We start from the raw sequence: 27,941 nt of genomic DNA, 5'->3' as shown, positions 1-27,941 counted from the left end.
GGCCACGTGTTGGACATGGTAGAGGTCTTGACGGAGGAAGGGTATTTTGGTACCAATACTATAACGTCGGGGGTTTTTCTAGACAGATAGTATAACGGAGGATATATATGATCCTTTTCGCATAGTAGAGGGATGTTTTTGACCCTTTTCCGTTTTATTTATCACATTATTTGATCTTTGGTAACACTATCAGTTTAGAAATTCTCCGTGAGATAGAGGATATGATAGCTGACCTTACCAACAAGGCACTACAATTGGAGGACAGTGTACATCGGTTGAGAATCCGGTCTATGTAATAGTGTTGTCTAGTACACAAGTATCACATTCAAGTATACCTAATTGTGGTGCTCATGTTAGACGATTTGAATCTAATATTCCTTATTATCTCCGTGGTGAATCTAATATTCTCTCCTTTTGTCTTTTTATTATCTTGAGCCGAGGGTATTTTGGAAACAGCCTCTCTACCCTTTCGGGGTAGGGGTAAAATCTGCGTACATACTACCCTTCCCAGGCCCCACTTGTGGGATTTTACTGGGTTGTTGTTGTTGTTATGTTAGACGATTTGAGCTCCATCACCCGCTTGGTGCACAAGTAAGGAAGACAACAATTGCAGATACTTTCCCTTAGAATAATGCTAAGATAATCTTTTTTTTTTGACTAATTAATTATGTAATTGAAAAAAGAGATTATCTTAGCCATTATTTTGAGGGAAAGTATCTGCAATGTTGTCTTCCTTACTTAAGATACCAATCAAAAAACCTGATTGATGACCCTTCTTGATTTGACACGGGACTTTGTCGAGATTATGAGTTGTGAGAATTTTAAGTTAATTTAGATGTAGAAACTTGCAAAAGGGCATAGTGAAAATCAAGGCCTCACATAACTTGGCCGAAATTGGCCCAAACACTACCGTCGTAAATAGATAAAAAATTACACACTGAAGGTACCAAACAATGGCAACATAATCTACTAACCAGCTCAGGTAAATTATCCATTGGTCCTTTCACCCTGAGGCTCATGATTTTGAATTGCCTCTGACGGATCACACCATTGCGACAGGAAGGGGATTGCCCGTCAACATACTTTGCCAAGAGGTGGCAGGAGCACGATGACCTTAGCCCAAACCTACTTAAACAACCTAAAGGTTGGGACTCTTCCTGCCAAAAATAACGGACCTACTTCTTATCCTGGGAATTAAGAGTCCATCCTTTACGGACCAATAAATAGAGCCAAGGGGTCCAGAATAAGGAGCCACTCCTCCCTCAGCTCCCTCCTTAATGGCTCAAGCAGGATAAGCAATCTCATTTTCCAAATCAGCTCAGCTTACCCTTCTGATCCTTCTGTTTTCGTTATTCTCTGGATTTCTGCCATTTGATTACTATGTCGACAGAAGAAAATCAGGATACAATAATTGCATGACACAGTTACTCGGGTACAAATAGACAATTACAACTTGAAAGAAAGGTCATAAACTAAGAGTGAAGAACATTACCAGCAGCTATCACTACGGATAAATTGCTCCGCGAGGATGCATGAAACAGCTTTTTGGTCCAGTTGTTTGGAACTAGTGCACTGCAGTTGAACAGCACCAACCATGTACACACATCAATATGTATAAAATAAATATGTCAATATATATTCTCCAAACAGTTTTCCCGTTAGAGAATAAAGAGAGAACCTTCCTCTACCGGAGAAAATAAAAAAGAGAAGATCAGATCCGAATCATGTTGTACATGAGCAGGCTCCGAAAGATCCCATATAAGAATCTTTCAAGCCAGAGTGAGACTAAAAGAAAGAGGAGCTGGGAGAGAGCTAGGTTGCCACAAATTGAAAAGAGACGAAATCATGGTCATTTGGCTACCTTGAAAGCTATTGAGACATTCTTTTGATAAACCGAGAAATACTCCGGGGACGTGGGGTGTTCGAAACTTGGTGGATAATCGATCCACCTCTCTACCCTTCTCCACTTAAACACCAACCTTTATGTGCAGTGGGTTCGAACCCTTGACGTGCGCCTAACCCACACATCATGTACCACACTCTTACCACTAGACTGTCCTGGAAGCTTGAAAGCTATGTGAGACTTGCTAGTGTTTTTATCTTGATAGCACTTCAAATGCTTGCAAGGTTCATCTGGGGAAACAAAAGACACACACTATGAAATGAGCAATGCATGCAAAAATCATCAGCAAGGTAAACTTTAGTCGGACTAGCATTCGCCCTAGACCTCCCGGAGAAAACAGAATTATTTTCGGAAGACGTCAGAAATGCACAAGTGCTATTCCTTATTCCAGCATATTTTAAGTTCACAATATATGATCAAGGTAACACTTAGAACCACCCTTACAAGCAAAAGAGAGGAAGTTTAAACAACCTTTGTTGATCACTAGGGATGTGTTTACAGATGGTCTGAGCTAACCAGTCATCATTTGACTGATTGGACGAGAGACAAGTTTACATACTCCAGAAGTTTCAACTTCTAATTGTCTGGTATATGCAGAATCCACATAGCAAGTATATATGCTTCACAGTTAATAAAATTTGACTGCAGAGTACTAGTGAGTTTATCGAGAAGATAGCACGACGTTCTTTTTACATTTTCACATAACAGAGTAACACCTAAATGTAATTCTGCTTCCTGAAGGGGAAAAGGGTGCACTTATTCATTGTACTTAAGATCAATAGAAATACTAGATCTGAAGAGAATGGGCACAGATATAGGTCATAGGGAACTTTTGATAAGTGAAAAGAGACATGAATATTAAGGACTATAATTGACCTGAATTACAAAAGATAAATTGGCTTTTACTAAGGTTATAACAAAAATATGATCAAGGTAAGGTGTTAATACCTCTATCGGTAAGGTATCCAGAGAGGTATTGGTAAGATATCAAGAGCATCAATCTCAAAAATACTGGCAGTTTAATATGTCATCTCCAACTTCTAGAACCTAAAACCTTCTAGAACATAAAATGGGCACCGATATAGGTCATAGGGAACTTTTGATAAGTGAAAAGAGACATGAATATTAAGGACTACAATTGACCTGAACTACAAAAGATAAATTGGCTTTTACTAAGGTTATAACAAAAATATGATCAAGGTAAGGTGTTAATACCTCTATCGGTAAGGTATCCAGAGAGGTATTGGTAAGATATCAAGAGCATCAATCTCAAAAATACTGGCAGTTTAATATGTCATCTCCAACTTCTAGAACCTAAAACCTTCTAGAACATAAAATGGGCACCGATATAGGTCATAGGGAACTTTTGATAAGTGAAAAGAGACATGAATATTAAGGACTATAATTGACCTGAATGACAAAAGATAAATTGACTTTTACTAAGGTTATAACAAAAATATGATCAAGGTAAAGTGTTAATACCTCTATCGGTAAGGTATCCAGAGAGGTATTGGTCAGGTGTCCAGAGCATCAATCTCAAAAATACTGGCAGTTTAATATGTCATCTCCAACTTTTAGAACCTAAAACCCTCTTCACCACACTGCGGGCCCTCAATAGTTCCAATTACCAAAAATCATTGCAGGAACAGTCACCATTAGCAAAATGATGAAACCTGTATGCATCCCGTACAACAATGGCTCGATTTGCAACCTTCGATACACACTTTATCCAGTTGTGGCAGTCATTGCAGACGCGAAGATTCTTCATGACTCGTACGGGAATCATTTCAGGCAAGCTTAGAAGTCCAAATGCAATAGCTAACTTTTCACTGTGAATATAAGCAGTTGGATCTTTTTGTCCCAACTCCAAATCATTCCAAAGGCTATTATTGTCTTGCACATAACCAATCATAACTACCCGTTTATTTAGTTCCTCCACAAAGTCATATATATGATTTGCTAGTGGATGGAGTCTATCTCCAACAAAAAATGCATGGATGGTGTTTTTAACTTCAATCCAGCTACGACCTGGCTCTTTCTTAACACCTCTGTCTTTCATCAGCAGCCTTGTCTGGTTCCGGGAATCCCATCTTCCAAGAACTGCATACAGGTTTGATAGCAAAACATAAGTTGCTGAGTCTTGAGGCTCCAATTCTAAGAGATGGTGACCTGCCTCTTCCCCTATTTCCATGTTCTTTTGAACTATGCAAGCACTTAAGAGGGTCCTCCAAACCATTGCATCAGGTTCGATTGCCATAGTCTCCACAAACTTCATTGCTCGCTGCAAATGGCCAGCTCGTCCTAAAATGTCTACAACAGACGCATAATGTTCTAGTTTTGGCATTAAACCATAATCTTTACTCATCGAATTGAAATAACAAAGCCCCTTGTCCACCAAACCCACATGGCTACAGGCTGATAAAACACCCAAATAGGTGACATGGTTCGGCTTCACACCAAGACGTCTCATCTCCTCAAACAGTTCTATAGCTTCATTACCACATCCATGTTGAGAATAACCAGTTATCATGGCATTCCATGACACATCATTCTTATTTTGCATTTCAAAGAACTCTTTCCTGGCATCCACAAGGCTTCCACACTTTGCATACAATGTGATCAGGACATTGGAAGCTTCTGTTTCAGCATTATAACCAGTCTTTATTATTCTAGCATGAATCTGCTTCCCCTGTTTAATATTGGTGGTATTAGCAGCTGCACTAACAGCAGATCCATATGTGAACATGTTAGCTTCCACTCCATCTCCATTCAATCTAGAAAACACTTTCAGTGCTTCTTCGCAAAATCCACTTTGGGCAAATCCTGATACCAAGCCATTCCACGAAATAATATCTCTGGTATCAATTTTGTCAAATGCTGCATACGCATCTTGTATTCTGCCGCATCTAGCATAAAGAAAAATCAATGCGTTGCCTATTGAATGATCTAATGAGTAGCCTGACACCACTGACTGGGCATGGATTTGTCGCCCTTGATCGAGTGCTTGAATGCCGGCACATGCACTAGTTGCACTTGCAAATCCTATGTTATCTGATCGAATACCATGGTGTTGCATTTTTCTAAAAAGTTTTAGAGCTTCAACAAACAAGTCATGCTGAGCATATCCAGCGATCATGGATGTCCAAGATACAACATCTTCCTCATTTAGACGCCAAAAGATTTTCTCTGCTGCATCCAATTTTTCATGCTTGGCATACATATCTATAAGCACACTACACACATAAACATTCTGCCAAAAGCCAGTTTTTAATACTTGGCTATGTATTTGCTCTCCAAGATACAGAGCACCAACAGATGTACAAGTTCTCAATATACTGGGGTATGTGTATTGATTAGGTTGTAGCCCTTTACCCTGCATCTGAGAAAAGATTTGGAATGATTCATCCAAATCACCCATTTGTCCATAACCCACGAGCATCACATTCCACAGAACAATGTTTTCCATCTGGCTTCCAAGGAAAAATTTATGGGCTGTTTCAATGTCAGAGCACTTAACATAAAGGTCAAGTAAAGAACCTTCAATTATGCTATCTGAGCATAGACCTGCCTTTGTTGCATAGGAATGCAATTGTCTTCCCTTATGAAGAGCTCCTAATGATGCACAAGCACCCAAGAGGCTTGCAATTGTAACACAATCGGGTTTTAACGAACCTAACTGCATTTTCTTGAATAACATTAGAGCCTTATCACTGAATCCTTTCAAAGAGAGACCAGAGATTAGGGAATTATAGGTAACTCCATCCTTCTGCGGCATTTCAATAAATACTTGTTCTGCTAATGTTAAGTATCCACACCGAGAATACAATGTAACAAGAGCATTACCAACAAAAACATTAGTTAAAAATCCCCATTTATAGATACTAGCATGGAGCTGTTCTCCCAATTCAAAAGCTTTTATCTTTGTGGATGCACTTATAACACTCGAGAAAACATATGGAGTAGGAATAACTCCAAATTTACGCATATCCTTATATAGGAGAATAGCATCTTCTCCTCGTTCGTTCTTACAAAAACCAGATAACATGGCAACCCAAGAAGAACTATCTCTTACCACCATATCCTCAAAGACTTGCTTAGCAGAATCTACTAATCCGTTCTTAGAATACAAATCAATCAAACGGTTACAAACAATGAGCTTCAATCCAAGACCACAGCGCATAATCAAAGCATGAATCTGTTCAACACCCCGAAAACGAAAAGCAACCTTGTTATAACTGCAGGCTTGCAGAACTTGGGAAAATGTGCACTCATCTGGATTAACATCTTCTCTTAACATTCGAGAGAACAGATTTAGAACTGCATCATTTCTTTTCGTCCGTGTAAAACCAGACAATAATATGTTCCAACAAGACACATTTCTAATCCCACTTGGCAAATTATCAAATATTTGCAATGCACTAGATAAATCTCCACCAGCAACATAAATATCAAGAAACCTAGCACTGATTCTATAATCGGAGCCAAATCCCAATTTCAACAACTTCCCATGTAGTTTCTTGGCATCTATAATTGACCCTTCACTCAAGCAACTATCTAGTAGGCTTAGATAATAAGTATGACCAAAATAGCCATTGTCTTTCGCTATATGAGAATGAATAGTAGATGGATAATATACATTTTCTTCATCTGAAAAATCATCAAGAACCAGCGAATATATACTTGCACAGGTAGTAAAAGTACAGTTGTTCAATCTAAATGGTTTCCAATATTGAAAATGCCAAATTTCCTGCAAATTGGAAGGGAAAAATGAAAAAATGTTTGAAAAGAAAAAGGAGGAAAACAATACAGAAACAGAGAAAAGTAGCAAAAGAAAGAAAAGATATAGAAAAGTTTTACCTGGCGAAGATAATGAGAAGACTTGTAAAGGGGATGCATAATTCTCTTTGAAAACATGAAGATTTAATAGAGTGAATTGAAGTCAAACTTAGCAATCTCCGTTTGTCTCAACACTCCGTGTGAGCTCATTTGCCCCAAAAATATATAAACAATGAAGATTTAATAGTTTTTAGGTAGTATTTAGGCAGCTCTGCCGGTTCACGGTCAGTCGATTTTCATCGTATACTTTGCTCTAGTTCTGGGTTTCAATTAAAACCATCTTTTGTGAACCTAATTGAGCTCCAATTTTGCCTTCTCCTCTCCTGTGTAGTGTCGGAGTAATTGAAAAATCTTTGCTTGAAATACAAGGGTGTTTTTGCAAATCCCTTTATTTTCATGTTTAATAAACACTAAAATTGTTTAATAAGTTAAGTGCTATTTAAAGCCAAAATAAGTATAAATAAAATGAGAATATAAATTGGAGTGAGCACGTGCGAAGAACTCAACAGGAGAGCCTCTGCCAATTTCAACCGTTGGAAGCCTACCCTTCCCGCTGACCCATCCATAGCACAACAAACCATGTACCTTTAGCAGCAGTTATTGTACCTCGATGGATCTCCTCGGGTGCTCCGCCGTCCGTTTCCCTAATACTTATCTCCGGCGTTCGCCACTTCGCCCATGCTCCGCCGCCGTGAGGTATCTCACAGCTGATTCCTTTCTCGCGCTGCGCCGCTGCTACTTCACTTGTCTTAATCTATCCTAAGTGTGTACAGTTTCTGCCTTTGCAGGTCGAGTATGAGCCTCCCTTTCCCTGAGCAGAAAGCAAAATACTATAGAGAGTTGGAAGCTGCCGTTGATGTTGTCGAGCGAGCTTGCCGTCTTTGCATTGATGTAAAATTTCTTTTTATTTAGCCAGAGTCACATAGTTTTATAGTTTAGTATCGAAAGTTGGTTATAGAACATTCATCAGTTGACTTTAACTAGCTTGGGACTAAGGCTTTTAGTTGTTTGATTAACTGATTGAGTTAACTAATTATCTTGAGGTGCATTTGGTTAATTGGATTGAAATGCTGCTGCTAGTCAATTTTAGTTTGTTTTCAGCAAAACACTAGTTTCTCTTTCAAATGCGAGAATATTTCGTGCTAATGTTATTGTAATTGCATTTGAACACCTATGTAGAAAGACTGTTAATGCTTATTGCACCTGAAATTATGAACTTCCTCTCTGCTATTCTACAATAATTAAGTTTTGATCTGGTACTTGCAATTTTGGTACGTGACATATTTACGGTGTACTCAATGTAAAAGATTATAGATCTTGGAGACAAAAGTTGTTAGCTTTTCTCTAACGAGATAACATCAGTTATTTAGTTCTGGTGAAATTTTATTGTATGCTTTTGAGCTCCAAAAATAGCTCAAACAAAAAAATTGGGGGATTAGTAGTCTGTCAAGTGATGTTATCATTTTATCAATTAAAAGTTCTGCTTTTTAATTTTTATGGTTGTAGGTGAAGAGCTCATTGTTCTCCAATGATGATAGGATTCTTGAGAAAAAGGACCAAACCCCAGTCACTATTGCAGATTTCGGCGTGCAGGCTTTGGTTAGCTTGGGTAATTCAATTTGCTTTTCTTGAAACCTTCTTCAGTTTTTCCTTGATTATTGAATTGAAAGTGCTGCAGTTTCCAACAATACTTTATAAAATTGGGAAGCGGAAAAGATACCAAGCATATTGGAGGTTTAATTTGTCTTACCACATGCTTTTTCTCTATTAAGAATGTTCGTCCACCTATTACATGTTCTTCAAGTTGCTTTTTGTCACGACCCCGGTTCGCCCTCCATGAACCATCGTGACGGCACCTAGTCTCTACGACTAGGTAAGCCTAATTTGCGGAAGAAAACTAAACCTTGCGGAAGTAAACAATTTAAAACGGAAACAAAGCAGTAACAGTGTATAAATGTGCCACTCGGCATACACCATGTTTAACTCTCAATACCAACATAAATCCAAGACCTGAAAACCCATGAATCACAAGCTAAGAAAAAAGAAATACTACATAGCTCTAACTCCGGAATTTCTAATAAAGGACAGAAAAGTACAGAAGGGTTAAATACTAAAGACAGGAATAGAAAGGGACTCCTTGGTCTGCGGACGCTGCAGATGTACCTCGGAGTCTCTAAGCAGTCGCCTTCCTCAACGATAGTAGGCCTGATCAGCGGTACCTGGATCTGCACATGAAAAACATGCGCAGAAGGGGCATGAGTACACCAGCAGCGGTACTTAGTAAGTGCCAAGCTTAACCTCGGTTGGGTAGTGACGAGGAAGGTCAGGGCCCTACTGAGGTTAAATACAATATGAGGGTTAATAGTGTGGAATAAAACAGTATAAATAAGTGCAACAGTAAGAAATAACATAGAATTGACAGAACAACAACAACTAGAACAGAGACAAAACAAGCCACGGAAAGAAAAACAGCTCAACGCAGAGATAACAACCGGGGCACCTTCCAGGATACCGTCCCGTAGTCCCAATTACAACTGTCCAGTGGATCTCCCGGGATACCGTCCCGTAGTCCATCATATATATGTCTGAAGGATCTCCCGGGATCCCATCCCGTAGTCCAACTATCAATGCACGGGGATCTACCGGAATCCCGATCCGTAGTCCCAAATGTAAATACCTAGTACTGGGGAATCTACCGGGTGCATTCCCGTAGTTCCATATAACTGTACAGGGGAATCTACCGGGAATCTAACCCGTAGTCCCAAAGTAAATGTGCAGGGGGATCTACTGGGAATCTAACCCGTAGTCCCAAAGTAAACAGACAAGGGGGAGCTACTGGAATCCCACATCTGTAGTCCCAAAATAAATACACAGCAATAGCAGGAAGATATCCAGAAATGGCAAAACTTCATATTAAGGCAACAAGTGATTCTAACCTAGCATGCTGTACAGAATTCAAGTAGGGAGGCAGGTTGAATCAAATAAAGCAAAGTAAGTCACTTAGGCATGCTTTTCTAAGCTAACAACAGGCTTAATAGTGCAAGAAATAGAAACAGGAAAGGAAACACACTAGTAATTACTTAAGAAAACTGGATTTCCAACAATTAGCACAAGTACGCACTCGTCACCTTACGTACAAGACATTTCAATTACCAAATATACCAATCTTAAGGGGAAGGTCCCCACATAAGGTTAGACAAGCCACTTACCTCGAACCGGCTCAAAATCAACCCAACACCACGTCTTTGCCACGAGTACTCGACTCCAAAGGGTCCAAATCTATTCAATTCGATTGCATAATGTAAATAACACTTCAAGTAACTGATTCTACAATTAAATTCTAAGCTAATACGTGAAATTATGTAAAATGACCAAACCGCCCCTCGGGCTCACATCTCGAAATCGGGTAAAATTTACATTTTCAGAATTCTCACACCCTCACGAGTCTAACTATACCAAAATTATCCAATTCCGATACCATTTGGTCCTTCAAATCATCATTTTACATTTTTGAAAGATTTCACAAGTTTTCTTCCCAAATTCCATCCCAGATCACGAATTCAATGATGGATTCATGTACTCTAGCCAAATCTGAGTTAGAATCACTTACCCCGATGAATTTCTTGAAAAACCTTCGAAAAATCGCCAAAATCCGAGCTTTCTAGGTCAAAATATGAAATAAAACCCAAAACCTCGTATTTATAGGGCACCCCCCCGGATTTCCACCTCTGCAGACCGCACAAAAACGACCGCGGTCCGCACAAAACCAGTGCGGTCCGCACAAAAATGACTGCGGCCACACATGTTTTGACTGCAGTGACAGACTTTTGTATTTTGGCCATAACTTTCACTACAGATATCCAAATTGTGATTTCTTTACCTTTCTGGAAACTAGACGCGAAGAGCTACAACTTTCGTTTTTGAATCATCCCAAAATTCCTTGTAGATCAAAAGATATGAGCTTCCGAAGTAGGACCAGTAAAATTTTCCTCACCGCGGACCGCACTGCATTTTGTGCGGCCGCACAGCCCCCACCGCGGACCGCACGGCCCCCACCGCGGACGCACTGGACTTTGTGCGGACTGCACTGGTGGGTTCCGAGGCTTGCAACAACTCTTCTGGACCTGCAACAGCTATGATTTTCGGCCTAAAACATCCCGGAACCTACCCGGAACTCACCCGAGTCCCCGGAACTTCAAACCAATTGTGCCAACACATCCCATGACATCGTTCAAACTTGTTCAAAACTTCGGAACGCTCACAACAACATCAAATCATCAATTTAACATAGGATTCAAGCCTAAGAACTCCAAGAACTCTTAACTTATGCTTTCGATCAAAAAGTCTATCAAATCTCGTTCGAACGACCTGAAATTTTGCAAGCACGTCTCATTCAACACTACGGAGCTACTCCAGTTTTCGGAATTCCCTTAGATCAAAATCTCACTATCGGACCGGAAACTTCAAAAATTCGGCTCTCGCCATTTTAAGCCTAAATTAGCTACGGACCTCCAAAACACAATCTGATCACGCCGCTAAACCCGAAATCACCCAACGGAGCTAACGGAACCGTCAGATTTCCATTCCGAGGCTGTCTTCACACTGTTCCGACTACGGTCAACTTTCCAACATATAAGCTCTCATTTAGGGAATAAATGTCCCAAAACTCCCCGAAACTCAAAACCGAACATCCCGGCTACTCACATTAGCAGAAATAAACTTGGGAAAAGCAGTTAATAGGGGATCGGAGCGTTAATTCTTAAGACGACCGGCCCGGTCGTCACATCCTCCTACACTTAAACATTCGTTCATCCTCGAACGAGCATAGAGACATACATGAAGTAGTGAAAAATTGAGGGTAACGGCTGCGCATATCCTGCTCGGTCTCCCAGGTCGCCTCCTCGACCGGCTGGCCTCGCCACTGAACCTTTACTGAAGCAATGTTCTTTGACCTCAGCTTTCTAATCTGCCTGTCCAATATTGCCACTGGCTCTTCAACATAAGATAGATCCTTGTCCAACTGGACTGAACTGAAATTCAACACGTGTGACGGATTGCCGTGATACCTCCGGAGCATCGAAACATGAAATACCAGCTCGTAAGCAACCTTCCCAACACGCCCCAATATCTCAAAAGGGCCAATAAACCTCAGACTCAACTTCCCTTTCTTCCCGAATCTCATAACGCCTTTCATAGGCGAAACCCGAAGCAGAACCCGCTCTCCAACCCTTCCGGTCTGCGTAACTCTTCTGTCTGGACTGGGCTGTGCGGAGTCTATCCTGAATCACCTTAACTTTCTCCAAAACATCCTGAACCAGGTCTGTGCCCAACAATCTGGCCTCACCCGGCTCAAACCAACCCACCGGGGATCTACACCGCCTCCCATATAAAGCCTCATACGGCGCCATCTGAATACTGGACTGGTAGCTGTTGTTGTAAGCAACTCCGCCAATGGCAAGAACTGATCCCAAGACTCTCCAAACTCAATCACACACGCACGGAGCATATCCTCAAGAATCTGAATGGTGCGCTCGGACTGTCCGTCCGTCTGAGGGTGAAATGCTGTACTCAACTCTACCCGAGTACCTAACTCATGCTAAACGGCTCTCCAGAACCGTGATGTGAACTGGGTACCTCTATCTGAAATGATGGAAACTGGAATACCATGCAGACGAACAATCTCCCGGATATAAATCTCCACCAACCGCTCCGAGGAATAAGTGGTACACACAGGAATAAAATGAGCGGATTTGGTCAGCCGATCCACAATCACCCAAATAGCATCGAACTTTCTCAAAGTCCGTGGGAGCCCAACTACAAAGTCCATGGTGATCCGCTCCCACTTCCATTCCGGAATCTCTATCTGCTGAAGCAACCCACCCAGTCTCTGGTGCTCATACTTCACCTGCTGACAGTTGAGACACCGAGCCACGAATCCAACTATATCTTTCGTCATCCGCCTCCACCAATAGTGCTATCTCAAATCCTGATACATCTTCGCGACACCCGGATGAATGGAATACCGCGAGCTATGGGCCTCCTCTAGAATCAACTCTCGAAGCCCATCGACATTGGGTACAACAAATCCGACCCTGCATCCTCAATACCCCATCATCACCAATAGTCACATCCCTAGCATCACCGTGCTGAACCTTGTCCTTGAAGACAAGCAAATGAGGGTCATCATACTGCCGCTCCCTGATGCGATCAAATAAAGACGACCGATAAACCACACAAGCTAGAACCCGACTGGGCTCCGAAAGATCCAATCTCACAAACTAGCTGGCTAAGGCCTGAACATATATCACCATAGGCCTCTCTGATGCTGGTAAATAAGCCAAACTCCCCAAACACTCTGCCCGGCGACTCAAAGCATCGGCCACCACATTGGCCTTGCCGGGGTGATACAAAATAGTGATATCATAGTCCTTTAGCAATTCCAACCACCTCCTCTGGCGCAAATTTAGATTTTTTTCTTGAACAAGTGCTGTAAGCTCCAATGGTCAGTATAAATCTCATAGGGGCTGTAGGCATCATAATAGACCATATAAGACCCCGAACCTGTAGGCAGTATCAAAATTGGGGCTGTGGTCAAAGCTGTCTTGAGCTTCTGAAAGCTCGCCTCACACTCCTCCGTCCACTAAAACGGAGTACCCTTCTGGGTCAACCTGGTCATAGGGGCTGCAATCGATGAAAACCCCTCCTCAAAACGACGGTAGTAACCCGCCAAACCAAGGAAACTGCGGATCTCTGTAGCTGAGGATGGTCTGGGCCAACTCTGCACGACCTCTATCTTCTTCGGATCCATCTGAATACCCTCACTCGATACCACGTGGCCTAAGAATGCCACTGATCCAACCAAAACTCACATTTCGAGAATTTAGCATATAACTTCTTATCTCTGAGAGTCTGAAGCACAGTCCTCAAGTGCTGCTCATGATCTTCCCGACTCCGAGAATACACCAGAATATCATCAATAAAGACAATGACGAACGAGTCAAGATACGGCCGAAACATATTGTGCATCAAATGCATAAAGGCTGCTGGGGCATTGGTCAGCCCAAATGACATAACAAGGAACTCGTATTGACCATACCGAGTTCTAAAAGCAGTCTTCGAGATATCTGTCTCCCGAATCTTCAACGGATGGTAACCTGAGCGCAAATCAATCTTAGAAAACACCTGTGCGCCCTGAAGCTGGTCAAACAGATCATCAATACGAGGCAAAGGATAAAGGTTCTTCACTGTAACCTTGTTCAACTGGCGATAATCAATACACATACGCATGGAACCATCCTTTTTCTTCACAAACAAGACAGGAGCACCCCAAGGTGATACAGTGGGCCGAATAAAACCCTTATCAAGCAATTCCTGTAACTGATCCTTCAACTCCTTCAACTCAGGAGGAGCCATACGATACAGATGGATAGAAATGGGCTGAGTGCCCGGCAACAGATCAATGCCAAAATCAATATTTCTATCAGGCGGCATGCCTGGAAGGTCAGCTGGAAACACATCGGGAAAATCCCGTACTACAGGGACTGAGTCGACAGAAGGGGTATCAATACTGACATCTCTCACATAAGCTAAATATGCGTCACACCCCTTCTCAACCATACGCTGAGCTTTAAGAAAAGAAATAATTCTACTGGGGGTGTAATCTAAGGTACCTCTCCACTCAACACGTGGTACACCTGGCATAGCCAGCATCACGGTTTTGGCGTGACAATCAAGAATAGCATAATGGGGCGACAACCAGTCCATGCCCAAGATAATATCAAAATCGACCATGCTGAGTAACAATAAATCGGCTCTGGTCTCAAAACCACTAAGAGCAACCAAACACGACCGATAAACGCGGTCCACAACGAGAGAATCTCCCACAGGAGTAGAAACATAAACAGGGGAACTCAAAGAATCCCGAGGTACACCCAAATGTGGAGCAAAATAAGAAGACACATAAGAGTAAGTAGAGCCTGGATCGAATAGAACCGATGCATCTTTGTGGCAAACCAGTATAATACTTGTGATGACAGAATCGGAGGCAACAACCTCGGTACGGGCAGGAAGGGCATAGTATCTGGCCTGGTCTCCCGCTCTAGGGCGACCTCTGCCTCCCCGACCTCCACCTCTAGCTGGCTGAGCAGGTGGGGTAGCAACTGGAGCTGAAACCATAGCCTGAGAACCCTGCGGGGCACGCTGTGGCTGAGAAGTCTGTGGAGGTGCACCTCTCCCAAGTCTGGGGCAATCCCTCACCATATGGCGTGTGTCACCACACTCAAAACAAGCTCTGGGAGGACGTGATGGTTGTGACTGGCTCGGGCCAGGTCTGCTGGACTGACCTCTGAAAGCACCCCGCGCAGGAGGCGCGCTAGATACCGGTGGTGCATAATAAGGCTCCTGAGGTCTAGGAGGAGCTGGAATACCACTGGGTGTTGGAAGAGCTGAATGAACAGGGCGACTCATATAACCCCTACCATGACGACCTGCAGCTGGGGTACGGGCACCAGAATAATGGCCCGACTCTCGAGACCTCTTGGCCTCCCTCTCCTCTCTCTCCCTAGCATGCATACCCTCAATCCTCCTAGCAATGCTCGCCACCTGCTGATAAGAAATATCCATCTCCAACTCACGAGCCATGCTAGATCTGATGTTGGGAATAAGGCCCTCAATAAATCGGCGAACTCTCTCGCGAACAGTAGAAACCAAGGCTGGTGCATGCCTAGCCAAACTGGTGTAACGGACAACATACTCTAAAACAGTCATAGCACCCTGGCGCAAATGCTCAAACTCTGTGCGCCATGCATCCCTAAGGCTCTAAGGAACATACTCCCTCAGGAACATATCTGAAAACTGAGCCCTAGTCAGTGAAGCAGCCTCATCTGGACTGTCTAACTCATAGGTGCGCCACCACTCATAGGCGGCTCCTCGAAGCTGAAAGGTAGTGAAAGAAACCCCGCTCGATCCTGAGATACCCATGGTACGGAGAATGCGGTAACACTCATCAAGGAATCCCAGAGCATCCTCCGATGCTAGACCACTGAATACAGGAGGCTTGTACTTCTTGAATCTCTCAAGCCTCAACTGCTCATCCTCGGAAGCAGCTGCCCTGTCCTCGGGCTGAGCTGGCACTGCAGGCGGTACAGGAATAATCTCAGGGACCTGCTCAACATGCACTCGCTGCTCAGGAGTGCTGGCGGCGGGAGTCTGTGCTCCTCCCCCGGCCTAAGATGTAGCTGCAGCAATGGGAAGCAACCCTGCATGAGCCAAAGTGGTGTACATACTCATGAACTGTGCCAAAGTCTGCTGAAGTGCTGGAATATTAGTAGCAGTAGGCGTATTAGGTGTCTGGACTCCGTCTGGAACTGCTGGTGGTAACTCGGCGGCAGCTCGCGCAGGTGCTCTGGCTGCATCACGTGCGCGTCCTCGGCCTCTACTCCGGCCCCAACTTCTAACGACTCTCGCAGGGGCGCGGGTGCCGAATCATTTCAGGTAGCACGTGTCCTCACCATCGGTGAGAGAATAGAAGATAAAAGTTCAGAATTCGTGATGTCAAAAATCTCGCACGACAGGGAAATCAAATGAAATGGAATTTTCCTAACGGTTACGTAGCCTCTCGTAGATAAGTATAGACGTCTCCGTACCGATCAACGAGACTCTAATAAACCGGCTTGTAATCCATGACTCCTATGAACCTAGGGCTCTGATACCAACTTGTCACGACCCTAATTCGCCCTCCATGAACCATCGTGACGGCACCTAGTCTCTACGACTAGGTAAGCCTAATTTGCGAAAGAAAACTAAAACTTGCGGAAGTAAACAATTTAAAATGGAAACAAAGCAGTAACAGTGTATAAATGTGCCGCTCGGCATACACCATGTTTAACTCTCAATACCAAACATAAATCCAAGACCCGGAAACCCATGAATCACAAGCTAAGAAAAAAGAAATACTACATAGCTCTAACTCCGGAATTTCTAATAAAGGACAGAAAAGTACAGAAGGGCTAAATACTAAAGGCAGGAATAGAAAGGGACTCCTTGGTCTGCGGACGCGGCAGATGTACCTCGGAGTCTCTAAGCAGTCGCCTTCCTCAACGATAGTAGGCCTGATCAGCAGTACCTGGATCTGCACATGAAAAACATGCGCAGAAGGGGCATGAGTACACCACAACGGTACTCAGTAAAGTGCCAAGCCTAACCTCGGTTGGGTAGTGACGAGGAAGGTCAGGGCCCTACTGAGGTTAAATACAATATGAGGGTTAACAGTGTGGAATAAAATAGTATAAATAAGTGCAACTGTAAGAAATAACATAGAATTGACAGAACAACAAGAACTAGAACAGAGACAAACAAGCCACAGAAAGAAAAACAGCTCAACACAGAGATAACAATCGGGGCACCTTCCAGGATACCGTCCTGTAGTCTCAATTACAACTGTCCAGTGGATCTCCCGGGATACCGTCCCGTAGTCCATCATTTAACTGTCCATTGGATCTCCCGGGATCCCGTCCCGTAGTCCAACTATCAATGCGCGGGGATCTACCGGAATCCCGATCCGTAGTCCCAAATGTAAATACCCAGTATTGTGGGAATCTACCTGGTGCATTCCCGTAGTTCCATATAACTGTGCAAGGGGATCTACCGGGAATCTAACCCGTAGTCCCAAAGTAAATGTGCAGGGGATCTACCGGGAATCTAACCCGTAGTCCCAAAGTAAACAGACAAGGGGAGCTACCGGAATCCCACATCCGTAGTCCCAAAATAAATACACAGCAACAGCAGGAAGATATCCAGAAATGACAAAATTTCATATTAAGGCAACAAGTGATTTTAGCCTAGCATGCTGCACATAATTCAAGTAGGGCAGGTTGAAGAAAATAAAGCAAATTAAGTCACTTAGACATGTTTTCCTAAGCTAACAATAGGCTTAATAGTGCAAGAAATAGAAACAAGAAAGGAAACATACTAGTAATTACTTAAGAAAACCGAATTTCCAACAATTAGCACAAGTACGCACTCGTCAACTTACGTACAAGGCATTTCAATTACCAAATATATCAACCCAACACCACGTCTTTGCCACAAGTACTCGACTCCAAAGAGTCCAAATCTATTCAATTCGATTGCATAATGTAAATAACACTTCAAGTAACTGATTCTACAATTAAATTCTAAGCTAATACGCGAAATTATGTAAAATGACCAAAACGCCCCTCGGGCACACATCTCGAAATCAGGTAAAATTTACATTTTCAGAATCCTCATACCCTCACGAGTCTAACCATACCAAAATTATCCAATTCCGATACCATTTGGTCCTTCAAATCATCATTTTACATTTTTGAAAGATTTCACAAGTTTTCTTCCCAAATTCCATCCCAAATCATGAATTAAATGATGAATTCAATGATGCATTCATGTACTCTTGCCAAATCTGAGTTAGAATCACTTACCCCGATGAATTTCTTGAAAAATTTTCGAAAAATCGCCAAAATCCGAGCTCTCTAGCTCAAAATATGAAATAAAACCCAAAACCTCGTATTTATAGGGCACCCCCCCGGATTTCCACCTCTGCAGACCGCACAAAAACGATCGCGGTCCGCACAAAACCAGTGCGGTCTGCACAGATTTTGACTGCAGTGACAGACTTTAGTATTTTGGCCATAACTTTCGCTACAGATGTCCAAATTGTGATTTCTTTACCTTTCTGGAAACTAGACACGAAGGGCTACAACTTTCGTTTTTGAATCATCCCAAAATTCCTTGTAGATCAAAAGATATGAGCTTCCGAAGTAGGGCCAGTAAAATTTTCCTCACCGCGGACCGCACTTCATTTTGTGCGGTCGCACAGCCCCCACCGCAGATGCACTGGACTTTGTGTGGACCGCACTGGTGGGTTCCGAGGCCTGCAACTCTTTTGGACCTGCAACAGCTATGATTTTTGGCCTAAAACATCCCGGAACCTACCCGGAACTCACCCGAGTCTCCGGGACTTCAAACCAATTGTGCCAACACATCCATGACATCGTTCAAACTTGTTCAAAACTTCGGAACGCTCACAACAACATCAAATCACCAATTTAACATAGGATTCAAGCCTAAGAACTCCAAGAACTCTTAACTTATGCTTTCGATCAAAAAGTCTATCAAATCTCGTCAGAACGACCTAAAATTTTGCAAGCGCGTCACATTCAACACTACAGAGCTACTCCAGTTTTCAGAATTCCATTCCGACCCTTAGATCAAAATCTCACTATCGGACCGGAAACTTCAAAAATTTGACTCTCGCCATTTCAAGCCTAAATTAGCTACGGACCTCCAAAACACAATCCGATCACGCCCCTAAACCCGAAATCACCCAACGGAGCTAACAGAAATTCCGAGGCCGGCTTCACACTGTTCCGACTACGGTCAACTTTCCAACACTTAAACTCTCATTTAGGGACTAAGTGTCCCAAAACTCCCCGAAACTCAAAACCGAACATCTCGGCAACTCACATTAGCAGAAATAAACTTGGGGAAAGCAGTTAATAGGGGATCGGGGCGTTAATTCTTAAGACGACCGGCCGGTCGTCATACTTTTTGCTTCATAGAGTAAATAAGGTTGTATGCTAGATTGATACGGTAATGGAACCTCCCTCTAATTGTCTAACGTTCTGCTATAACATCCAAAGCAACCGCCAATAATCTATTGAGGAAGATATGAACACTTTACTTTGAGCCAAAGCAATAAATACCCATGGCATGCATTTTTCTTGTTACATAAAAATGTACCTAATCAGCTATCAAATTGTTTAAGAATGATCAGACATGATGGACACTATCTTCTTTCCCTTCTGACTCTTTCTTTATTCTCTTGGAACAGAGCTGAATTGTTTCTCTTACTCTATCACATCCTATTCTGATAGAGATGAACAGACTCTTCCCTTCCATTCCTTTGGTGGCTGAAGAGGATTCATCATTCTTGCGGTCAACTAATCTAATCGGATCAGTGGTTGATGTGGTTGTGGATAAAGCAACTCTCAGAGACAAAGCAACAGAAGATAGTGTCTTGAAAGCAATTGACAGAGGGGGAAAGGATGCCTGTACTTTTGGGCCAAAGCCAGCCACATACTGGGTAAGTTGAGATCGACTTTAGAGCAGTATTCACTAACTTTCACGGATAAAATATTCATCTCTCTGAAACCTTCACATTAAGGGGGGAATTCCTCGGAAAGGGAACAACAGATTTTCTAATTCCACTTTGGGGGATACACCTTTTCATTTTGTTTTTCTGACATGTACATTTAGTTATTGGTATCTTTTTAATATTTGAGAAGTCATTGAAAGGCAAATAGATATACTTTTGCTTCTATGACAAGGAAAAACAAGTATCAGACCGTCCGAATAAACAACTATCATGCTGTCAAGAGGAAGGAAGCAGAAGATTTACATGGCCTTTGATAGTCCCTATTTCGTGATATATACTGCCTCCTTTTAATTCTCAGATACCAGATAATGTCCTGTACTTCCATGCACAAATGCCAACAGTTATTTGCTAATATTAGTACACTAAGATATTAAGGGCTTATAGTTCAATTAATTTGATGTGGAAAGTGCTTTTTCTAGTCTGATGGTGTCTATACTCTGGATGATTTTTTATGCTCAAGAAAAAGACATCTTAGCTTCCGTACTAATGAAATGTAACAGAACCTGAATTTGTGATTGCATTTTACTATCACGAGGTTGCGGACTATTTTGTAAAATTTCATGGACCTGGTACAGGTACTAGATCCCATTGATGGGACACGAGGGTTTGTTAAAGGTGTTGAAGCTCTCTATGTGGTATGTCCTTAATCTCTATTTTTCTCTTACTATTCTTTCTTTAGCGTCTTTAATATGTTCTTTTTACTTCCCAACCAACATAAAAACAAGGAGGAGAGGAATTTCAATGAAGAGAACAGCTTAACATGTGAGGTTGTTTTCCATGGCAATGGCTAAAGGTAGCAAGTAATAGCCGTGTGGGATTATCTCCAAATCAGTCTCTTCCTTTTGCCCATTGTGCTCGTTGGCCATTATTTCTTGTCTTGCTGAGGTTGAGAGACACGATTTTCTGAGTAAGCCACTTAGATACAATGAACTTTCAAGGAATTAGCAGTATTGTTTAAATATTAACAGCTTTATGCATCTTCCTCAATCCCTCGTGGAGCACCAATACTAGCCTTCAGCTGTCAGTGGGTCAGGAAATCTGCTCTCTATACTTGTATAATCACTCCAACTGATTTTGCTCTATAGTCAGTTAAGTTCAGATTTGTTGCAGCAGAAATCTTGATTTGGTCAAGCTTTCTTGAGGATGATAATATAATGATGAGAATTTGAGCTATCACCTTTCCATGCGAAATAGATGATATTGCTGGTGATAATATGGAAGCATCAGTAGAAAATGCAATAATAACATGGATGGGAAAATTGATTTTAATCGTATGGAACCTATGTATTATGAAGCGCAAATGTTAATTCAGATAGCAGCTGTTACAGTGATCCTCAAAGTTATGAGGTGTACAGATTTTCAAGTTGGTCTTTGGTTGGCAATTTCACATTAGTGATACAACATGCCCTTAATCTTGTAACCCTGCAAAATATGATATGTGCAGAAAAAGAGAAGAATAGGTTAATCTATTTGGCATCTAATCTCGTGGGAAATTTTGGTGAAGTAAAAAATAAAGAAGTGTCTTATGTTCTTATTAATAGCGGTTCATCATGATATTTCCTTGTTTGTTGTAGACGCATAATAGGTGACTTTTCACTTGAGAGGGAAAAATCCTGAAAGATGCAGATTATTTACTAGTACCATCCTATTCACTATAAGGTTTTGATGTATTACGCTTGCAGTTCATCTATTACCAGCAGCCTACTAATTTTCAATCAAATACTCTATAGGGTGGGTGCTATTAGTTCCATCACTTTCAGTAAGTTCTCTTCTACCCATCAAACTGGCAAGAATTCAGATCAATCCAAAAAGGACCGGGGAATGATGTTACACGGGGAAAACCTTTATTTTGGAATAACACTAGAAAGTGTGGTACTGTTAATCTTAAGTCTCATCCACATCAAACTTTTCCATTTGGTATCCCCTCATCCTCTTTGGTTTCATTCTACTTTCTCTGATAGCGCGATGTTTCAGGTTAAGGTAATTAATTTTCTCCAAACAAGAAGTCTTTGTAACTAAAGAGTCCTACATTATATACATAGCTTTTAATTATTGCATCTTCTTCTAGGATTTGTCAGTTGCTTGAATTGAGATTATACCTCTTACTGTTTCTTCAACTTATTTGGCTAAGCTTTGTTGTTAGGTGGCTTTGGCTCTTGTGGTTGAAGGACAGATTGTCTTGGGAGTTATGGGGTGTCCTAACTGGGAAGAAGACTATTTTGTTAATCGTGCCACCGGGGTCCAAGAAACTGGAAGCAATTTCTCCAGATCAGGGATGATCATGGTTTCTCATTTGGGTTGTGGAACATGGAAACAAAGGTTGTCAGACATGTTAACCATCAAGTTGCCTCAAAGTTGGACAAGATGCTATGTCGATGGGTGCCAAGTACTTAAGGAGGCACGTTTTTGTACTCCAGAAAGTCAAAAATGGGAATCTTTGCCTCTATCATCCTCATTTAATGCGAAAACAAACTCTGATAAAATAGGGAAAGGGGACATTCTTCTTGTGCCTGCATGCTGTGGAAGGTGATGTCTTCATGTCAAAGATTATTGTTAAAACATTTTGTTAGCAAAAATTGTTGCTTAGATGTGTCATGAGAAATTCTCACTTGCCTACAGTTGACATTTATGTATTGTTTTCAAACAGGATGGGCCTCCGAATTCGTGGATGCATTTTGAATTAGGAGTTGACAATTACATAAAAATTGTGATACTAAGCCTTGTAAGAAAACTATGTTAGATAAATGTGGAGCTGAAGTAAATTAATATTAGTTGAATGATCCTTTTATAGCATTTTTGTTGGAAAACGGGTCACAAGCACACTTAAATAGGGCAACATGTGATAAAACTGCTTTTACATCTGACTGGCATATCCTTCACATGTTGGAAACATACTTGTGATTTCTGATAGGATTTAAGCTGATATGATCTAAGCATAATATAAGACCTCTATTACTACAAATCTTATGCATACAAATACAGTGAATATCTTAACAGTGGTGCCTTTGTACAAGGAGTTGATGTTTGTTCATGATCATCAAATTGTCTGAACCACAGTTGGGAAGGGAAACATCTGGACGAATATTTTCCACCACCTCTGGCATATTTTTATCCTTTGATCTTAGTGTTTCTCTGTTTCAGGATTTCTTATTTGTGCCAGTAATGTTAAGCTTTCTTTCTCCACCAAAATTGCTAAAATTGTAGCTACACCTTTAGATACTTGTTTCTTTGTGTACAATGGTCCCTCATGTCATAAGCTCATGTTTACGTAGAGTAATGTTCTGCGGGTGGCAGTCTACAGGCTTTTGACAATTTCTTACTGAACAGTGTGATATTTTGGTGTTTGCTTTTCTTCAAAGTCCATACATGAAATAATTTAGCAGGACATTGGTTACATAAGTTGTCTTCAAGTTAGTTATATCGAATAGCCTCTGATTCTTGTTAATTTTTGCAAAAGCTTATAATCCTCAGTTGCTTGACCTCTGTGACGACACGCTAATTCTGCTGTTGACATCCATCTGAAATGATCAATATTTGACGATTATACTTGTCGTTAATCTGTTTGATTAGTCTTGTCAGAGCACCAGCGAATACCACCACCCTCTTTCTCTGAAGGAAACTTGTTTCTTAGCAATATTTTGGTATTAGGTGTATTTGGAATTTTGGTTGGCTACTGAGTTACCAACATTTAATTTATTTTCGACAGAGGCTCATGAATCACATCCATTAGAGATTGAGGGAGCCTATTTTACGTTACCTCAGGACAGAATCACAACGGTTGTATTCTGTATGTTCTTCTAGTGATGCTCTAACTTAGACTCCCTTATAGGATGAATAGTTGAATTGTAAATTTATTACATTTTCTTCTGACTCTCTTTTTAGGGATAGAAAGTAGTTACTTTCTCACATTTCTTTGATGGTTTTTGCACATTCCTTAATGCAATTTCTTTCTGCTCTGCAGTTTGTGCAAATATATGATGGTGGCTTCTGGTAGAGCATCAGTTTTTCTTCTTCGTGCAACAACCAGAAAAGTTATGAAGGTGATTTTTTAATCTCACAGATTGTATGTAGATAACTGCAGTCAAGTGAGTTTATGCCTCATGTCACTAAAAATGTAGGCTTGGGACCCATAAGTGGAGCCACTTATAGTTTGAGTGGGGTCAAATAACAGCAACCTCAAAGGCTCTGTGGTTAATCAATATGTTTTATGATGTGCATTCTGGGCTAGCACAGATTTCACCCTGGTTAATTTTCTATAAACAATAAAATTAAATTGTATATTTACTTTAGGTCCAATATTAGTAGTCTTTTAATGATTTGTACGCTAGTAGGAAAAAAAATACTTCTGGTACTAGAGAAACTAATTTTCTGAATATTGGATTGAGACTGGTCATATGGAACAACATGGAAACTGAGGATTCATATGGCCGACCCTAGCTAGCTTGGGTTGGTGTTGTAACAAGAGAATTAGTTAGCGAAGTTGCATGGGTAATGCTATACATTTAGAACACAAGGAAAATAGGATATTTCGTGGTTTCTTGAGATTACGAGAAAGACATACTTGTTTGGTTTATAGTCCCTTGTCTAAAGTTATCGGGAGAAACGAACCTTTTGAGGTTCCCATTACAACTGCATAACAAGCAATTTATTTTCGTATATACTTTTTATTAGAAATACAGATGGATAAAAATGCATTTGCCCTGTCACATTCAACAACAATATACTGCAATTATTGGCGGAGAACAAAATTAAACGAAAATAACTTCATGGACATTTGAATTTTTCTCATAAAGTTGTTTCTCTCTTCCTTTATTGGTTACTTTAAGTTTAATGGATTTACTCAACCATTATATTGATTCCACTAGATCATTGAATTAGCGTATGCTTTCTTTTGGGTGTTCAACATTCTGATATGAACATATGACTCTCCACTGTAGAAAATCTCTGGCTATGCCCCTGCTTGGGACCATGCTGTCGGAATCATATGTGTTCATGAAGCTGGGGGAAAGGTATGCATCTCTCTATTACTATTCCTTTCTGTGGTCGATGCATCTCTCTGTTGGTATTCCTTTCTGCATATGCATTCGTCTTAAGTTGCCGGCTGCTAATTTCCATTTATAACCAGTTCTTGGGAGAAAAACAGAACAGCTGGTGTAATATTTGGTAAACCTACATAAATATACTAGGATGACAACTACCTTGTGCATATCTCAAGATGTAGGCGTCATCTTCTTTTTCTTTTGGCTACTGTCTAATGCAGGTTCATGATCAAGATCTAATGGATATATTTGAAATTTGAGAAATGGTTGGGAGGTGAAATTTATCATACCATAAAGCATAATTCCTGCAGTTTGCCTTAAAAGAAAACAGAGTTTGAAGAATAATTGAGTGGCATATATCCTTAGTCCTTCTTAGATGATAAATTCCATCTCTGATAGACACAAAAGACATTTATTAAGCTAAAAAGAAGCATGAATGACAAGATATCTGTGAACTGCTAGCAGATCACACAAAAGGAACGGTCTTCATATTTCTGTGTGATCTTATTAGGATTCTTCTTCTTAGATATGATAATGACTATGTGCTACCTGATACAAACTCTCTTTTGTTAATCAGAGGCAACAAATGCATGAAATAAAATACTGTAGCTCTTCTATCATATCGATCCTTACATGACCCTCCATGCACTAGTATTGATACTTCCCCATAGCGTGTACAACTTTCAGATGTAGCCTGCTCGCAGCCTTGTTTACAGGGGCGGACCCACCTTATACCAAGGGGGTTCAGTTGAACCCGCTTCGTTAAAAAAAATAATTATTTTCAGTTGTTAGCTTCATCAGAAAATCATAAAAGAAGATAATATTATAAGATATGAACCCACTTAACACAAATGGAAGCTGCAGAGCAGTGGCTAAGAGGGTTCATAATTTGGGTGGAGGTCACAAGGTCGATCCTCCGCTGAATCGTCGTACTTAAACTTTTTCCACATTGCATTTTTATGTTCCAGTTATATATAACTATTGTACCTCTTACCTTTTTTTCCATCACCTATTATTACCTTGCTATTTTCTGTTATATCTTCTTTTCTTATTTCTCCTTTTGATTTCTTTTCTTTGCTTATATTCACAATAGTTATTCTTATTAAACTCTATTTTACTTTTTTTAAAAAAACTCTTTCCATTAAGTGAATTTTGGTTCTCTCTTTCATAGTTTCTGCTAAAACATGAGAATGCTTTGTTGAGATTATTTGTAATTTTTTTTAATGTAGTTTAGTTCATATATGTTGGAATCATTTATGTGTGTTATACTGAAAATTTTAGTTTAGTGTTTATTCTTTTACTTTAAAAGTTTATATCAATTAGTTTAGTTCATAATTCCCTTTTTTACTTTTTTTGTAAATACTTATTATGTTAAATTTCTTAGAGTTATAAGATTTTTAAGTTGGTTAATTTTTTTGTTAAGATTAATAAATTTGTTGAAGTAAAATTTGTTTATATATATAGATAAAATTACAAAACTTAAAAGTAGATAGTTTTCCTTTAAAAAAAATTCTCACATTTGATTAAAAAATGAGTGCCAATGACTTTATTTTGAGGTCACATGATGAACGAAACTTAGTGAGCAAATTTTATTTACCGGTGCCGTTTATACAAATGGCTACTATGCTCTTTGACTGAACCCGCTTGTATAAAATCCTGGGTCCGCCACTGCTTGTTTATTTGGCACAATAGGATGTAAAGCAAGGGAGAATTTTGTGCCCTTTGATTCTTTGCTTGATTCTTCTCCTTGTTAAGGCTTTAACTATATCCTTTGTCCTTCAACTTGAGGGGACGTGTGGGACTATACATCAATTAACATGAATCCTGTTTTGCAGAATTCTTTATTTTGTAAAATAAACGGGTCCGACTTGCTGTTTTTCCTAGTTATTCATTATGTGCAAAATCTTTTCAGGTGACTGACTGGGAAGGAAGTTCAATTGATTTTGCTGCAGATCAAATTGCACGGAGAACTATATTTCCTTCTGGTGGTTTTCTCGTGACAAATCATAGGTTACATAACGAGATACTTGGATTGATCTCCTCCAACTCACCAGTTATTTGATGGAATTCAGCATTCTTGTCATTCATAGCAGACATAGCGAGATGGTCTGACTAATCGCTTCCACTCCATCAAATTGATTAATTGCACTGGGCATTCTTGTGACAAATTATACCTCAAGTATTAATCAATGTCAGTATATTGACTTTGTTTATTAGCATACTTGCATTCTTTGGGCCTCAAGTGGCTCAGTTCAACTTAAAATCCTTTAAGCAGTGAATTTTCATAAAGAATGATTCATTTATTGGTGTACACTGAATAGGTAACACTGCCGAAGTGCATTGTCATTAATTCTTTCATCAGAAGCTGTTGCAACACAAGGAATGTTACCCGTTTATTGTTTTTATTTATTCAAGTAGGATTTCTGAGTCCGGAAAATGTTGTTCAAACAGCTTCGTGATTGAAACAGACTGCATTATCACCTATCCATGCAATCGTGTGGAGTCACTGTTTTTGCACTTGATTCTTATAAACTCTAAGCCAGAGGCTATCTAGTTTTCTAATATATCACTCTTAATAGTTTCCGATATCTCTTCTACATGCAATCGTTGGGGCATAGCAACTGGATTTTCTCTACGCAATTTTTATACAGTGAAAAAGGGAATAGGGAAGGTTTTAACTGAGAAGACAATGGTCAGGAAATCATTGTGGTTTGAACTCAAAGCATTGCAATTCTATTATAACAGCAAAGCAATTTAAACTTGAAACCATGCATCTATTATTAGCTTATGCAGATGTTTTTTTTACGAACGACTGCTACATTCTTGTCTTTTGCCTTATCTTTCACGAAGAAACTAATCTAAATCCAACTTTTTTGGTTTTCCTCCAAAATTCATCCACTTCAGAAATTGAACAATTCTGTTGCAGACTTACAGTCAAATCCCTTATACTTGGCATTTATACGAAGATTTA

At 40.6% G+C, this 27,941-nt stretch overlaps 2 protein-coding genes across 7 annotated transcripts; one reads left to right on the top strand and one right to left on the bottom strand.

The window, feature by feature from the left end:
• Positions 1-880: 880 nt before the first annotated feature.
• LOC104216125 (pentatricopeptide repeat-containing protein At4g13650) lies at positions 881-7,129 on the bottom strand. 4 transcript variants are annotated; one of them, XM_009766098.2, is made up of 5 exons: positions 6,761-7,129; positions 3,386-6,650; positions 1,862-2,133; positions 1,493-1,572; positions 881-1,378 (listed from the first exon to the last, which is right to left on the bottom strand). In XM_009766098.2, exons 1-2 carry the CDS (start codon positions 6,815-6,817, stop codon positions 3,528-3,530), a joined length of 3,180 nt encoding a protein of 1,059 aa, XP_009764400.1. In that variant the 5' UTR covers positions 6,818-7,129; the 3' UTR covers positions 881-1,378; positions 1,493-1,572; positions 1,862-2,133; positions 3,386-3,527. The 4 variants fall into 4 exon arrangements, 3 of the variants coding, with proteins under 3 accessions (XP_009764400.1, XP_009764405.1, XP_070023903.1); XR_011405263.1 differs by lacking the exons at positions 3,386-6,650; positions 6,761-7,129 and adding an exon at positions 2,852-3,094; XM_009766103.2 differs by lacking the exon at positions 1,862-2,133.
• Positions 7,130-7,211: 82 nt separating this feature from the next.
• Positions 7,212-27,556, top strand: LOC104237028 (putative 3'(2'),5'-bisphosphate nucleotidase, mitochondrial). 3 transcript variants are annotated; one of them, XR_011405265.1, is made up of 10 exons: positions 7,237-7,435; positions 7,513-7,630; positions 8,246-8,348; positions 19,651-19,859; positions 20,507-20,566; positions 22,075-22,457; positions 23,893-23,971; positions 24,869-24,940; positions 26,883-27,161; positions 27,292-27,556. XR_011405265.1 is itself a non-coding variant. In XM_070167804.1 (9 exons), exons 1-9 carry the CDS (start codon positions 7,350-7,352, stop codon positions 27,030-27,032), a joined length of 1,245 nt encoding a protein of 414 aa, XP_070023905.1. In that variant the 5' UTR covers positions 7,212-7,349; the 3' UTR covers positions 27,033-27,556. The 3 variants fall into 3 exon arrangements, 2 of the variants coding, with proteins under 2 accessions (XP_070023905.1, XP_070023904.1); XM_070167804.1 differs by having other exon boundaries at positions 7,212-7,435; positions 7,528-7,630; positions 26,883-27,556; XM_070167803.1 differs by having other exon boundaries at positions 26,883-27,556.
• Positions 27,557-27,941: the final 385 nt, after the last annotated feature.

Source organism: Nicotiana sylvestris, chromosome 2 (genome assembly GCF_000393655.2).
Source record: "Nicotiana sylvestris chromosome 2, ASM39365v2, whole genome shotgun sequence".
Lineage (NCBI taxonomy): Eukaryota > Viridiplantae > Streptophyta > Magnoliopsida > Solanales > Solanaceae > Nicotiana > Nicotiana sylvestris.
This window is presented reverse-complemented; position numbering and strand designations above follow the sequence as displayed.